Genomic DNA, 17,130 nt, shown 5'->3' with positions numbered 1-17,130 from the left:
CTCGAAAATTAATTGCTGTGGCCAAGAATTGTGATATTCTCATTGTCCAGGCCTGTGTCACAGGGGGTAATTCAGCCTCGGTGGACTTAACAAGGATAAAGATGGTTCTCCAAAGGAAAATGGGGTGCTGTTATCAGAAAAAGAGGTTAGGGTTGCTAGGTGGGCAGGAGTAACAGATGCCACTAAAATGTGTGTATGTATGTTAAAGATTTATATGTATATGGAGATTTATTCATTTAGCTAGTTATCTTTTCTTATAGTTATGAATGGGAAAAGAAGTTTGAGGATTTGATATATACATTTAAGTGTATTTTTAGAGTACTATGATGGCCTAATAATCAGATAAATTGTGGAAGTTTTAACAACCATGGTATATACCTGCAGACTTTTATCTCAGAATGAAGAAGAGAAATGAATACTTAAAATGATAACTATGTAAAACAGTTGGTGATAGCACATTAATAACTTAAAGAAACAAATAGTTACTTCTTTTTATACTTTGGTTTGAGATCTGAGACTTTACCAGATGGTGGACTTTGACAAGGAGAAAATACAAAATCCAGAAGTCCTCACTTAACCCACAGAAGGGAATTTGCATGTAAGCTTGTCATGCACAGTATGAACGTTCATTATGATCATTATTTCTATTAAAAATTTTTTTCTTGGGTAGCCTGCAGGGTGACCACAGTGGGATGCTTCGCAGACCACAAATAAAAGGGCATGTTCACAAATTGCCTTTCAGTGGATAATGAACCAAATGTTAAATTAATTTACTTTAGGACTATTTCATATGCCATTATGATTTCTGCCTCTTCTGAAATCCAGTACATTTACTGTCTGTACTGTTCATATGGAAATCTGACCATTTTGGAAAATGAGATCACCCATTAGAGTGTGGTGCCTAAGATATGGGCTTGGAAGTAACACAAGTGGGTTTGAGGTCATACCGCTTACTAGTTGTGTGATCTTGGGGAAGTCTCTTAGCCTCTTAATACTCAGTTTCCCTATCTGTAATGTGAGAGTAATACAGGAGAATAATAGTAGTGGATATTTCACAGCCTTGTGTAAAATAAATGATGTAACTGGAAAGTACTAAACACAATGCCTAGTACAGTGTAACAATTCAAAAATGTTAGTTATTGAGTGTTACATTTTTATTGGTAGCATTTTTTTCCCATTATTATGTGTTATCTTCCAGCTTTAAGTTCCTTGAGGACAGAGATCTTATCTTAAAAAACATTTTGTGTCATTTCAACAAATACCGTAGTGTATTGCATGCACTAAAAACTAATAAATATTAATTACATTATCAAATGAGAGTGTAGGAGCTATACTTCAAATATTGCTAAGCCTCCAGGGTTTTCATTTTTTTACATCATGTCATTTTCCTAGTTACGCTTAAAAAGAGGCAGAGGATAGAAGCATAGAACGATAGGTTGTGAGGAACTGGGGCAGAATATATATTATTCATTGTTTCATTCATTCTTTTACTCATTTTTCCATCCATTCTCTTTTGTATAGCTTCACTGTGCCCAAGATAGGTGCCAAGAGCAGTTTAGGTAAGGCATGAAAAGCTGCAAAGAAAAAGTACAGCAACGAATAACACACCAAGCAGTGGATATTAAATGTCTTAATAGATGTGCACATTAAATGTTGTGGTCCCTCAGGGTAGGAGGAGATTGCATCTAGCAGAGGAAAATAGCTCACCGGAAATATTCATTCTTTTATTTGCGACTTTCTGAACAGGGAATGGCGACTATATTTTGGTGCAGCTCATGCAAAGATGGATTAAGGGGAAGCGTAGAATAAGGACAGTTTTCCAAACTTATTTTCCATTTCAGAATTCTTAATGTAAGCTGCTTTTTGCAAGCGGTTGTGTGTTTGTGTATTTGAAAATGTCCAAGGTTTATTTAGTCATGTCTAATTCATTAATACTCAAAGTGACTGTTAGGTACACACTACTGTGTTGGTCTTTAAGGAAGGTGCATAAAATACAGACCCTGTCTTCCAGGGCCTTGGTGACCTAGTTGGATAGAGAAGGTGCATCTACAAAAGTTTAGGTACTAATGAGCAAGCTGTATATTTGTTAGTGCCTAAGTGAGTAATTCAGACATAAAGTGTTGTTATGGTTTGAATAAAGGAGAGATTCATGTCTCTGGGAATGGTTAGTATAGGTTATTGGAAAAGAGAGACTCTCCATCTGGGCCTTAGAAATTGAATCAGAGTTAGAGAGGAAAGAAAAGAATATTCTAGACAGGAAAAAGGAACAGATCTGAAGATGAGCAGGTATATTTTGTCACAAGACACTTCTGGGTTGCTGTGGGAGAAAAGGTTGAATGCACAGATTGAGGCCAGAGTTACATGAAAGGCAAACGCGGAGGCCAAGTTCAAGCTCCACAGGAGAGAGCGTGCGGGTGTGGAAGTGATGTCTGCTGCAGTAGCTGGGGGCGGCAGCAAGTGTGGACAGTATCCCTGCCCTACATTTGCCTCCTTCTGGTTGTCAATGAGGGTTTGGGAGCACTGGGTGTCCCCAGGCCCTGCAGACCATCACGTTGTCTTCCAACACGTGGACCTGGGTCAGAGAAACCATGTTGATATAGGACCCTCCAGGAAATTCTAGAGCTACTCAAAAAAGCCAAAACACATTTTAACCAGAGGGCAGAATAAAAAAAGAAAAAAATCAAGGCAGATTAGAGACATTAACTTCATTTTGATCTACGGGCCTTCTGTTCTGACAAAGGTGATTGGATGAATTTGACAGTTTCTCTCTCTCCCTTCTTTCCTCCCTGTCACCCTGTCTCATTTTTTTCTCCAGGTTCTCTTTTATGATGAAACTAGATTAGGTATTACTTAGAATCATAATCTATTCATCTGTAAAGCAAGTTGATTTTCTGATGTTTTTGCCCCCCACTGGCCCCACCTCCCCCAGTATTAAAGTGAGGCGGAAGGGGTTTCTTTATTTTCCCCTTGTTCTTTTATTGGCTGTTTCCTAAAACACACACCTTTGTGTTCTCATTACTGAAGCCACTTAATTCACTGAAGTAAAACATGCAGAACTTTTGGCTATTTTCTGTCTTACCTTATATATTTTCAACATAAGGGATGTCAAGGCTAATATCTGTGAGAGCTTTCTTTTTTAGAAGCTAGGCAGATTTTGCTAGTAAAGGTCAACAATTTTTAAATGAATTTAAACCTTGTATTTTAGCTACTATGGTGATCATCATCATCCCATTTTTCAGGTGGGGAACTTGAGACACAGAGAGGTTAACTAGCTTTTCTCAGATCACACAGCAAATAAGCAGCAGAGTTTGGATTCACACCCAGACAGTTTGGCTCCAGAGTCTCAGTGCAATCCTGTGTCTTGTATTTAGCTCATTTCTTGATCTGATCAAAAGTTATGGGGAAAAAAACAAAATTCCTGACGTACTTCATTGGGCAGACTCTCACTCTGCATATCTCTGTGTTAAGAATGGTGTTAGAAATTAGGGAGGGTATTTGCTGGCCATAGAGGATGCCCCTCCCACATGTTGATACTGACAGTACAATTGCTGTGACCTCTTATTTCTGATTCCTGGGGAAGCTTCCTTCTGATTAGGGGAGCAGCTGAGGAAAGAAACTAGAGTAGCAAGCTCATTTTTGATACACAATTTTGGAATTTTATCCCAAAGGGATTGTTATATTGATTGATCAGAGGCTGTATTTAATAAATAAGACAACTTATGAAAGGTGCTTAGATATGGTACCTGGAGAGGAAGACCTGGAGGTAACAACGTTACATCCTTCTTCCATTCCACTTTACAGAAGTCACAGTTGAATTGCTGTCTGATAAGCAGTGAGTTGTGATTCCCTAACCTGAGAGCACCAGACCACAGAGTAATGCTCTGTGGATTAGAGCTCAGCAAAGATGTGTGTGGTTGTCTGTGCGGGAGAATCTGTTCTTTAAGCAGGAGAGACATTTATTCTTCTCTGTTAGAGATGGGGACAAACCCACATCATATCTTTTAGAAAGGGACAAAAAGTTGATTCTCTAAACGTAGACTTTTCCCTTCTAAAAGCTAATTCTATCTCAGGGATCTTTGATGTTGAATGTTGACGAAAAGTCAGTTAAATTTGTGACTGTCAGTTGCAGAACCACTCTGCTGAATGACTACATTTCTAGTAGTGTGAACACTCTACTTGTTAGGAGTAGCGTCCAGATTCTAAATCCTGCCAATCATTTCTTACCCCCACATCATTTCTTTCACGCCCTCTCTGATCCTCTAAAATAGTTACACATCCCATTTCTTGATGGGAAAGACATTGCAAATGTTTTTACACAAAAGTCCTGGAACTTCAGATTTTTTTCTCCCAGAGATTTAAGAAATTTCAAAGCTGTTTTTTTCTAATTACAAAAGTAAAACATATTGTATCTTATATTAATATGTATTCGGTTACCTTACTTTAATGTTCTGCGAACACAAAACGGTTTGCAGATATTTTTCTTGTTTATTGGTTTATGTACTAATTTATTTATTCACTTAACTAATTAATTAATTAGTTAATGTTTGTTTTCCCTCCTAGCATGTAAACTCAGTAAGAATAGGGACCTTTTTGTCAGGTTCTTTGCTTTATCTTCAAAGCCTGAAGCAGAGCCTATTTAGAACATAGACAGTACTCAATAAATATTGCTGAATGAATACATGAATGAGTTGTGCACATTTTAGAATTGATAGGAAAGTGAAAGGAAGAAAATAGAGGTCCTAGAAACAAACTGTATAACATTTAAAAGGTAGGTATACAGGCAGTCCTTGCTTTACACTGTAGTGCAGGACCATAAAAATGACTATGCAAGCTGAAATTATACAAAACAATCCTAATGATCAATGGGAAAAGTTATTATTGTTCTTTGACCTTTAGAAAAATTTGCCAAATCATTGAAATCTCTCTTACTGTTGGCTATAAGGGTATAGGGAAGTGAAAAAAATAGTAAAACTAGTATTTATTTAGTATTTGCTAATTTAAAACATTAGAAACATTGAGATTAAAGTGGTTGATTTCTTTGTAAAATCTTATCAGAAGTAGTTTCCCTTTTTCCTACAGTACAATTTATGAAATGGAGTGGGCATCTTTTCTATGCCCAGAGGAATTGTCATTCTCCCTCTAAGTCTGGATCAGCTTCCAACATTTTATCCTTTGCGCCTTCCGTGTTAGGGAATGTCTCTGAGGGTTCCTTTAACCTGAAGTTTTTTTGCCAGCATCACTTCCTCTGGGACATCGTTAGCATTTTGTTACAACCACTTGCCTTACTATTTATGTTAATGAGTTCGCCTTCACTAAGTTTTTCTGACTGTACACCTAGAGTCTCTCAAATGGGGAACGGCAGCATTATCTACATTCCCATGATCAGCTAGGTCTTCTGTAACTCCATTCGTATTTGACATAGATTTCACTTCCAGTGTTAGTACTTTTTGTTTCTGTGCTGTACTTTCATCTTTGTTGGCTAGCTCCCTCTTTTGATTATTCATGTCATATGAATTTATCATTGGAAGACAAGAAGGCAGCACAGCTACACACTTTGCTGTCTGTGCATGAACTGGGTAACAAGTGTGTAGTGACCAATCACTGGCAGACTTCGAAAGGAGCACTATGATTGGTCACGATCATGATGCATATACGTTATGTACATATACGTAAAATACAGTACATAAAATACAGTAATTTTATTTTATGCAATTACTCACAGTTAATTTACCATCCAGGTGAAATTTGAGCTGTGTTGTTGGGCGACTAGTGTTCTTTAACCAAACTGTGGTAGCTGAAATTCACACTCATTAGAACCATGAAAAATGAGGGCTCTCTCATTTCCAGACTATTTTATGGATATATGTGTAATTTTTTCTTTACCAAAATGGGATTGCTTTATGCATATGATTTTGTAATTTTTTCAATTAATATTATATGATATATGTGTCAAAAAACAATAATCTCATCTTCATGTTTTATGACTACGTGGTATTTGATTGAATGGTTGTAATATAGTTTATTTAACCAATCCTCCTTTTTGGACATTTAAGCTTTTTCTGTTTTTCTCAATTATAAACTATGCTGTAGTGGTCACCTCTGTAGTTAAGACTTTGTGATAACAACTGTTATTTATTTAGAATGAACATCTTGCTAGTGGTAGAATTGCTGACTCACAGGATAGATACACTTTAAAAACATTTCCATACCTTTTCAAATTTCCCTTCAGAGAGATGTTCCCATTTAGTCTCCTACCAGCGACATAAATTGGAAGGTGCTGGTACACGTGTCCTAAACCCTTGTCAACATTGAGATGATCATTCTTTAAAGTTTTTGCCATTTTTATAGGTAAAACATATATTTTATTTTAATAGTTAGTTTTGATTACTAGGTAGGTTGAATATTTTTCATGGGTTTATTTGTAGTAAATATATTTTGATCTATGGAATTTTATTCTGTCCTGATTATAGTGGTTTTCAGATGGTAGGAAGTTTTTTGTTTTTTTAGGTTGAGTACATATATTTCTACAAAGTTCTGCATATGAATAAATCTGTGTACTCGGACTGCAGTCACATGTATATTCTTGGTTTTACCCGGGGATTATAAGGAGTATCTGTGGGCCTTAGTTTTGTAATATAACCATCAGTTTCCAAATGCTTTCCATTTTTTCTAAAGAAAGAGAGAATAGCCCACAACCTGGGGGAAATTCTAGTTAATTTTTCATTACATGGTTTTTAGGAGATGGGGTCAAAAGGAGCTAGTAGGACATTCAATTATGTGCTTGAGTGTGTTGGAAATTTTTTTTCCCCTCATGTGTACAATATTTTACTTGGGCTTGTTTTTCAAATGCACTGAAGTGTGACTAAACATTTTTGGGCACTGCCATTATGTAAAGAAGAGGCTCCATCTTGTTAAATATTCCTTCATCAACTTTGCAGTTAGGCAGTTACGGGCGGTGAGGAGACTGCGAGGGCCTGGGCTGCTTTGGGCATTGGACGGAGGGAGGGTGGCTGGGAGGCGGGGGCCTGGGGGATACCCAGCACTGGGGTGCTCTGTTGCCCCCTCCCACTGTTGTAGAAAAAGTGATTGGCTCAAGCTGGTTTCCGTCTTATACTGTTGGGTGGGTCATCAGTGGGGAAGGAGGGAAGGTCATGTGGTTGGACCTGAGCTCATCAGAGGGCTAAAGGTTCTTTGCCACTCGCCACACAGAACTGGAGCCCTGTCCTTCTGGAGAGCGGTGGAGAGCTGAGACACAGTTCAGAACTAAAGGACTAGAGAAGGCCTTGGATTCCTGTTTGTCTTTAGGTTGGGGACAAGGAAGGCTCAGCAAGGAAGATGTCCACTGAAAATGTGGAAGGGAAGCCCAACAGCTCCGGGGACAGAGGAAGAGCTCGGAGTTACACTTTCCTCAGGGTTGTCCAGCCAGTGTTTAACCACAGTATTTTCACTTCTGCAGTCTCTCCCGCCGCAGAACGCATCCGATTCATCCTGGGCGAGGAGGATGACAGCCCAGCGCCCCCTCAGCTCTTCACGGAGCTGGATGAGCTGCTGGCCGTGGATGGTCAGGAGATGGAGTGGAAGGAGACAGCGAGGTGAGCCATAGCTGAGTGTGCAGGACTGACGTGGGGAAACAAGGGCAGGGCAGGATTCTTGTCTGTGCGCGCCTTTCTCTAGCCCAAACGATTGATGAGCCTGAGGTTGGCTGGGTCAAGGAGTAAAAGGATTCTTTTTCGACTCTTTGACATTGACATGGATGTAGGACACCCTTTATTTCACTGCTGAAGTCACTGATCTGCATTGTTATCATTTTAACCTTTATAAGGAATTAGAAGTAAATCTCCATTTGTATGCTATTTAATAGTAGAATATTTAAAAGAGAGAAACTCCAGCACCTAAACATGATAGCCTAGCGATATGTGTTCACAGTCTCCACATGCCAAGGTATCTTGTGAAACCATGTCTGACTTATTACCCATTGCCTGTTAGGAGGGAGGTTGCAAAGACAATGACTGTTACACACAAACTTGCCATTATTCCAAGTGAAAACCTGTCATCTTTTAAACATCCAGTGAAAGCAAGTAGAAGGTTCACTTGAATTGGAACTGTTAGAGAGCTGAGTTCCATTTCAGACTTTTGTCACCTGCCGGCTGCATAACAGTTTCTCAGAACTTTGATTTCATCATCAATAAATAGTGGATAATAATGTCTATTACATATAATATACATGTATGTGATATAAGATATATAATATGTAAATATAATATTCTACTAGATATCGAATTATATCATGGATATTTATATACATACATACAGGTATATATATGGAAATGCTTTGTAAATTGTTAAGCACTGCACAGATATCTAAAGTTTCATTAATCGCACAATAAGAGCTTTTCTTTCTGTCTTTCTGCATGTATATTTAGTTATATATGCCACACTAAATCTTCTGTAACATATAAAAATTGTGTACCATAAAGACATTGATATAATGCAGTTATTGGTCTCTCATTGTCATCATTTTATGGGGATTCAATGTATTTGACTTTCACAAACAAAATAATGTTAACATGCCTTTTATAGTCTGTAATTTAACTCAGATCAGTTAAATTCAACAAATATGTTCTGAATGCATAGTACACCAGACACTGTTTTAGGTACTGGCAATACAGACGTGGGCAAGAACTCATTTCTGCTCCTCCATCTCTAAGGCTGCCTCTTGAAGCTCTTCATTCTTAATTCTTTTGGGGCCACTTTCCATGACATAGTAATTGTCTCTTATTCCCCTCTCAGCACCAATAACCTAGATATTAAAAGTCCTTCATAAAGTATACTTTTAGTTCATAAAACATTCTCCAAAAGAAGGCTCTCAAAGTGAAAACTTGTACCAGTATCTCCATTTCATTCTTTCTTTTCCTTCTTTCTAATAGAAAAAAAACAGAGTGAGAATTATACTGGTGCAGCATGAGTTAAGTGTTGGGGAGATTTTGGTTTAGTCTTGGCTTTGCTGCTAACTAGCTGTTTAACTTTGGGCAAGTTATATAGTCATGTAGTCTTCCTGAGCTTGTGTTTTCTATACTATCAGATGAGAGTCATACTGGGTTGCATCCTCTCTAACATCATGCGTATTTTATAGCTCTAAAGTTCCATCCCGGTGCGTATAATTGTGTGGTCAGCTGCGACTAGAAGAGTCCCTTTGATTCTTACTTTCATCTTAAAATTCTGTGTGAGTACCTATATAGAGTAGAATTCAGGTGTAGCATTCTGTTTTCTCTTTCAGCCAAATGCAGACTACACTTTATTTTATGTGGCCCCTGGTCCCAGAAATGTGAAGAGATCACAGCTCATTGTATAGGTAGTTCAACATTGAATGAGATGGACGTAGTATTTTCATTTAAGATTCTTAAAGGTTAAGATGGTCATGAATACTTTACCATCTTTAAAGACTGACTATTTCCTTAGGAACATGTGTGTCATTTTGGTGATGTCATTGGTCCCTGAGAGACTGTATGTACAGCGGGAGAGGAAGTACGGTGGGAGTACACCATGTATCGGGGGAAGTTTTCCAGGAAGAAACACACTCACAAATAGTCTACCTTCTGTAACTTCTCCTATATAGGATTTGCCACAATTACTATTAATTAATTAATCATATATGTGATAGTATTGTTTTCATTTTGTCTCCCTCATTACACTAATTTGTCTAGAGGGAGAGTCCACCATGTCTGTCTTTCATTACTATATTCCCTGTGCTTTGCAGTGCTTGGTACGTAATAGGTGCTCAGTAACATTTGCTGAGTGTGATTAGTTGAGAACTGATTGCCTTAGAATCTACTGTTTTAAATATAATGCTTTCTTAGAAATATTACGTGATCAAAGCTGGAGTTCAGTGATAATCCATCTCTTTCTGACTGATGGACAGCTCAATGACAGACCCAAGTTACCCAGCACACCATTGATAAAGCCCAAGAGAAGACCTTTGTTTGATGTTTCCAACTAATTCATCAATATGCTGACGCCATCTGTGCTTAGTTCTCTAGCCCAGACTTCTTGCCTTGTTTGATTGAAAAACAAATATTTGGTTGGGTAGTAGGCATCTCAAAATAACATGTCAGAAACTGAGCTTCTCATCTACCCACCTCAGATCTCCTCCTACAGAGTTCCCCACCGCAATGAGCAACTCCATTTTTTTAGTTGCTCAATCCAGAAAGATTGGAGTCTTCCTTGACTCCTGTCTTTCTCTACACCCCTTACTTGATCCACTGGCACATCCTATTTAGTTTACCCTCAACGTTATTCAGATATTCAGAATCTCACCATATCTCACATTCAGTGCTGCCACAACCCTGGTCCAAGCCTCCATCCTTTCTCATCTAGATTACTGCAAATGCTTCCTAATTAGTCCATCTCCCTGAACCTGCCCTTGCCTCCCTCATGAACTATACACTATGATCTCTGACCTCATCTCCTCATCTCTTACTTCTCTCCCCCTGGTTCGCTCTGCTCAAGCCTCACTGGCCTGGTCATACTCCTGTGTCAGAGCCTTTGTAGTTGCTGTTCAAATGTGGTTTGCACTTGAAATGCTCTCCCTGCTGTACTCCACAGTCATCTCCCTGGCTCACTTCCTCACCTCCTTCAGGTCTTTTTTCAAATATGACCTTCTCAGTGACTGCTCTGTCTGAAATAGAAACTTTCCCCAAACCTTCTTATCCCTCATCCTCCATTCTATTTGTCTTTAGCACTTATCAGCAGTTAGCATATTAACGTATCTTGTTATTGTCTCTTCCCAATAAAATTAAAGCTCCATGAGGGGAGGAATTTTTGGTTGTTTTGTTCACCACTATATTTCTAGTGTCTACAACTACCTGGCACACAGTCCACAATCGAGAAATACGTGCTTATAGAATGAAAGGATAGAGAAATAGAACCTTGATTCTTAGTTTACTGCTCTACCTAAATTCTGTTGGAAAGCTTGGAGGTGGTTGTGCCTTCAGAAATGATTCAAATTGTCAGTGATTTTTATTTCCTGCAACGTAACTCTGCTTCTGAATGTTTTTTGCAGTAATTTCTGACTGCCATTTATGATGCCCAGTTTCCAGACCTGATAGGGCTTTTTTTTCCCCATGAAAAGCTCTCAAACCTACCAGACTAATAAAAGTTTAGTGCTTAGAAGGAACTCATTTTACATATGAAAATGCAGCATGAATATTCTTTTGGCTAACATAAAATGGAGAATTATTTGCTTTTTGTGAAAACTCCAATTAAATGGACTCTTTTATTCCATAGAGAACTAGCTCGCCAGACTTCTCCAGCTCGATGTAGTTTCTACTGTGAGCCTGCACCCCATAGAACACAATAATACCCTCTTTAGTACTCTCCCTTTTAATGATCTATACTTTTTTCAGTTGACTAATGATTTGATTTTGACCAAGAATATCATACATTGAGTCTCAGCATTACTGCAGTTTTAGTCTTACTTCAGGAAGCTCAGGTTAGCTGTGTGTCTTAAAAAATAAGGAAAATGGTTTCAGTGGTAGGAAAAATATCCCCATTTAAGTCTCACAAAGCGCAGTAGTCATGTAAAACTATAAACAAGGGAAATCTTTATTTGCATGAAGTTTGAAGCCAACTCTACCACCCTCTTTTTTCACATCTTTTCCCTGCTGTTCCCTTTCCTGAAAGTCAGAACTTTGAATTTTCACTGACTCTCCCAAGGGTAGAATGATCAGACCTGAGAAATGTATATTATCAGTGGAATGCAGAGAATATTCTTTTTCAAAGGAGTATCCTCAGTGTTAGGTCATTAGAATACTGACATTCAGTGGTGTAGCAGTAGTTATAATGGAATATTTGGTATTAGTGAATGAGCCTATGCTTCTCAGTAACAATTTCTAGGTGGCTAGGCGTTAGCTAATGGGTTCATGAAGAAGACTGGTAGAAGAATAAGTCATGGTCCAGCTTTGGTGATGGCCCAAAGCCAGGAAGAAGGGCTATCACTACCACTCCAAACGCTGTATTTCTTTGAGTCAGTGATGTCTGCAAACATGGTTATTGGCTTTCAGTTTTCCCTCAGCAAATATTCAGATGGGCCATGTTGGAATTTATCACTGTTATAAGAGTATATGTTAAAGATCACTTCCCCTCTTCCCTGCGATTCAAATTTTATGGCCAAACCTGGGTAAAAAGGAAAGACATCACAAGTTTCAATAAACCCAACAAGCCAACAAAGGAAAAGGGTACTGATGTTTCAGTTCTAGTGGGACAGCACGAGTGACCCTGCCTCCCTCTGGAGAACATGACTTCAGGGCCTGGCCATCAAACACAGCCACATGCACTTACCCTGGGGCTTTGCATAGGGCCCTCTCTGTTCCCAATCTACCCTGACCCCTCTATCTCTCCTCTACTGGATGGCTCTGGAAAATTCCATTTTAGACCAAGTTTACTTTTTCTGTAAGAAAAAGTCTGAAGAATAAGGAATTTAATCATCTATGTAATTATATGTGGTTACTACACTGTTTTGCAATAACTTTCACAGTTGATCTAGAAATTTAAGAATTCTCCTAAAAAACGTCATTTATCCCAGATACACACTAGCGTTGGCTTCGTTTATGTGCGATGAGGCACTGATTAGTTAGCAAGAAATTTATTATTGCTTTAAAATAGCTTTACGTAGTTGGATTATATTCCAAGGCAAAGGTCATGTCTATTTTCCACTGTAAAACTGGCATGTTTTAAAGTTAGAGGTCTTTTCTTTTCTTAAGTATATTTAATCATATGATTGGAAAGTTGCAAAATTCAGTGTTTCCCAGTGGGCTTTCTATTTCTTCAACAAATGAGTGAAATGCTGTTTGGTTGGCAGTCACTCAAAGTGGGTTAAACTGCAATGTACTTTATCATTATTCTTCAAAGACCTTGGAATAAATAAACTTCACCTAATAAACTCTTCCTTCAAGGTTACAACAGTTTTGTAATTGCCAGCATTTAAAAAACCAGCTTCTGAAATTAATTTTCCTATAACATGTCAAGTACTAAGACAAAAGGAAAAGTAGGAAACTTATTGCAAATACATGGTTATTCATAGTTATTATGAAGGGTAGATAGTAGCTTTTAGTACATTTTACAGTAAAAATGTCTTTTTTAAAAAAATGTAATTACATGGTTCTAAAGCACCTTTACAAATTCATTGACACTCCAATAGCCTGAACTTTGGTACCTTTGCCTTAGCCTTTTCTTTAATGGGTTCTGATTTGAACTGAGTCGTTTTCAGTTTTTTCCAAATTTGTCCTTGATATGTGAGGAGGATAGACATAGCATGTGTAGTTTCTGGAATGAAACTACCTGCAAACAATCTGTTTAAATGGGCAAATCATTACTTTCTGCGTAAAAGTGTATATTGGAAGTACAGTCAGTTCCTTGAGCAATTAGAGCAATGTCTTTTAAAGGAATTTAATAGTCATTATCCCAGAGTTACCTTGTGCAATTAGCTATACTATGATATAACATCATCTCAACATATAATATTTACTGAACTCAAAGTGAAATAGATGCTTAAACTGAACTATGAGACAATACTTGTCTCTTAGGAATGTAGATTCTAAGGAACTGGCTAGTTTTGAGACTACATTCCCATTCCATTATGGTTAAAGCTTGACCTAATCTTGGCTGGTATAATCCAGGAGGGTGAGTAATACTATTCCCTAAATCCAAGCTAGTTGGGATTTATTATCTCTAAATGTACTTTTAAAACTTGTTCAAAGTCATATTTAAGATAAACTGTGGAGAGGAGATTGGTCACAGAAGAATGCAATGGTTTTGTTCCTCTTTTTTCTTTTCTTAAAGAACATTTTATTAAACTTATATTGTTTGGACAGTTGAAGATGATAGCAGAAAAGAGCTACTGTCACATACCGTATGTAAGTGAGGCTTAGTTTTCTTTTACAAAATGGATTTGGCCATACAGATTAATGGTGACTGATAGAAGGGCAACTGGTTATCATTTAGGAAAGATAAGAGGGAAGTGAAGGCTGTATGTATAGAACACTCCCATTTACTGAGTTTCTAGCTGGCCCTTGTCATTCATCTTGGACTTAAATTCTGTGACTAAAGATTCTATCCCTCAGCTAATAAGAATACTCTTAGGAATAAAAACAAGGTCACTATACTCTTTATCGATAACATAATTATATGTAACCCTGACTAGGTTTCATATACTATGGAATCTTCTAGAGTCTCATCTTGAGCAAAAAACTGTAACATCAGATGTAAATATGATTCATATACTAGCTCCCAGTCAACATGGTTAGAGGTTCTGTGAGTAAGCCTGAAAAGATAATATGCCTAAAGTTAGCCAATGTAATATATTCCATAAAGTGATTACTCTCAAATAACCCAATTACCTCTTATTGTTTTGGCAAATCCATAGAATTCTATAAGAATGTAATATAAAGTTGTCATTTTTCTCTCACTTCCTTCTATTTCTGTGGTTCTAATACCAACCAAGGTGAAGAACTACTAATTACACACACACACACACACACACACACACACACACACACACAGACACACACACACACACAAGAATATTAAAGGTCTTTCTCTCAGAATGTTTCACAACCACTTTTGTAGAATAAACAAGGTCCAGTTCTGAAGTTTTAGAACTTCTTTGGTGTTGGCTTTTTAATGTGAGGAAAACATGTAAAAATCTCTACTCCCTACATTTTTTGGGATACAGGGGAAAGGAGGAGGGTCTTAGAGTGGAGGGTGGATCTGGGGCTAAGGTTGTCATTGAAGCGTGGAAGTTTCCTGGCCGGGAGAGGGAAGAGGGAGTTTTGGGATATGGCTCATATACTTATGAATCACATGAGTGTTGGGCTTGATTAAAATTCTGAATTTTCTTTGACATTGTGGCTGATCTGTTGATCTATTTTCACTCATGGTTCTACTAATGTGTTCTTTTCTTCCTCTGGGGGTGGTGAGCGGTCTATAAATAATACCTTATGTAGAGCTTCCTCTGATCTCTGCCCTTTGTTCTCATCTTTAATGAGTTGGGTGAGTGTTTAGCTTTTTCTGGGAAAACATTTTTCAATCATTAAACCTTTGTGTGAAGAATGTAGGAAAACAATTTTTAACCCACTCTTTATCTTGTTCAATATCTTTCAGAGGTTTGAAGTGATAGAAAGCAGCATTTTTCTTTGGGTCATGATGAATAGCAAAATGATGATGCTTTCCTGTTTTCCTTTACCAGTGTAGGAAGAGTCAGTATGTGTAATATGCGGGATATAGAGTGTCAAATGTGTTTCGCTCTCATTTCCATTAAACATTTTTCATTCCTACATATTGCTAAGTTATCAAAATGTCTACAAATCTTAGAAAGAAGAAACTATAAGAGAGGGTTTTTTGTTCCATTACTAAGGTTAATAAGAGATCTGTTATTAGCAGAGTAGACGCATTGTTCACTGAGCTTGTGTATTTTTAAACACATGTGGAGCCAAACATGAGGGGTAAAGCTATTAGCATCTCAATGAGAGGGGAACATGTGTCAGCTGAGAGAGGTGTATTAAAGTAAGATACAGCAACACATGCTGACACTCTTTAAGCATGAAAGGGGAATTTTATTTGTCTGACCACTTCACACACCATATTTTCAAATATTTAAGATCAGTATTGGTTCATACTGATATTTTACCTTATATAAACGTGCCTTGTGAAGTCACAACAGAATTCTCACAGTGGTGGTTTTTTTACACCCTGTAGGCTCTACCCACATGGAGAATTTGAAATGCATATTTTTTCTACATTATTTGAAAAATTTAGTTCAATAGTCATTCTTAAGGATTTCATGGTCACATATAGACAGATATAAAACCAAGGAGGCATTGGCTCCTTTTGGTTTGTTTTCTTTCTCTAACATCCGGGCGGGGAGGAGCGGTCTAGTGAGTCTGTTTGGTGTATTTATAAAGGTAATGCAGTTACTGATAGAATAAGCTTTTAAGACTCCACAAAAGGAGACATTTTGGAAGTGCTGGTGGGGGTGGATCTGGGGGGGTTGGTGTTGCTATTTCCAGAGGTGATGAGAGAACGCTTTTAATGGTTCTTCACTAATCTCATGTTTCTAGGTGGATTAAGTTTGAAGAAAAAGTGGAACAGGGTGGGGAGAGATGGAGCAAGCCCCACGTGGCCACTTTGTCCCTTCATAGCTTATTTGAGCTGAGGACATGTATGGAGAAAGGATCCATCATGCTGGACAAGGAGGCTTCTTCTCTCCCACAGTTGGTGGGTAAGTATGTTGTCTTAAGCTCCTATCATTTTTTTCTGCTCTACCTACCTCTCCATGAGTCTCTTTCAATGTAGAAGACTTCTAGTGTAAGCGGAGCTGAATATTCTATAACATTTATTCTCTCTCTTTTTTATGTTATAAAACTAGTAAGGGTTATTGCAAAAAATTTGGAAAATACAGACAAATATTGAGAAAAAAATTAAAACTCATCCATCATACTTCCATCTGGACATAGCCATTGTTAACCTTTTGGTGTATTTCCATCCAGTTTTGGTTCTCAGTCCTCTGTCTTATGCTTTTCACTTTTATGTTATATTAAAAATTACCATGTTTATATGTACAGATTTGCATTCCTCCACTTATTAGCATAATATTAATATTTTAAATAGAACCCTCCCCCTTCATCCTTGGTCATACTGGGCTGGAAGTCTGGACACTAGATTTCTAGAACTCCTTGACCTTAGACATGGCGCTGAGCTTCTCTGGGCCTCAGTTTTGTCATCTGTAACATACAGTTTGAGTATTCTCTAAGAAGGAAACTGGTCTAGGTCTAGTCCCTCAGTTGGGCTGATTCTGTAGGTGAAAGTCAAGCTCCTTTAGCTGTAGGTAGAGCAAATTGGGTGGGGCAAGGAGCCAGCAGAACGTTATGGATTAATGACTGAGTCAAGTCATGTTGGTGCCGAGGATCATTTGTATAACCCACGACAGGTCACTGAACCTCGTGGTGCAGAACAGCTTTGGCATCTTTGTAATTAGTGTTGTGTAGTGAATGTCAACTCACCATGTTGAACACCTTGAGCACACGTCGCTACATTCCAAAGAGAGGTCATTGTTTTCATTTTCTAGCAAGAGACTGG

The 17,130-nt window shown here is 38.0% G+C and overlaps 1 protein-coding gene across 9 annotated transcripts in view; it reads left to right on the top strand.

The window, feature by feature from the left end:
* The window catches only part of SLC4A4 (solute carrier family 4 member 4), a 437,388-nt gene that overhangs the window by 227,260 nt on the left and 192,998 nt on the right, over nucleotides 1-17,130 (top strand). For all 9 annotated transcript variants that reach the window (XM_082463732.1, XM_082463733.1, XM_082463734.1 and 6 more), the window contains 2 exons: nucleotides 7,457-7,592; nucleotides 16,113-16,273. In XM_082463732.1, the coding sequence (XP_082319858.1) occupies nucleotides 7,457-7,592; nucleotides 16,113-16,273 (297 nt within the window). The remainder of the gene's footprint in view (nucleotides 1-7,456; nucleotides 7,593-16,112; nucleotides 16,274-17,130) is intronic.

The sequence above is a fragment of the Balaenoptera physalus genome (assembly GCF_965194825.1).
Source record: "Balaenoptera physalus genome assembly, chromosome: 5".
In the NCBI taxonomy this organism is placed as follows: Eukaryota; Metazoa; Chordata; class Mammalia; order Artiodactyla; family Balaenopteridae; genus Balaenoptera; species Balaenoptera physalus.
Note: the sequence above shows the minus strand (reverse complement) of the source record. Positions and strands in the feature narration are given on the sequence as shown.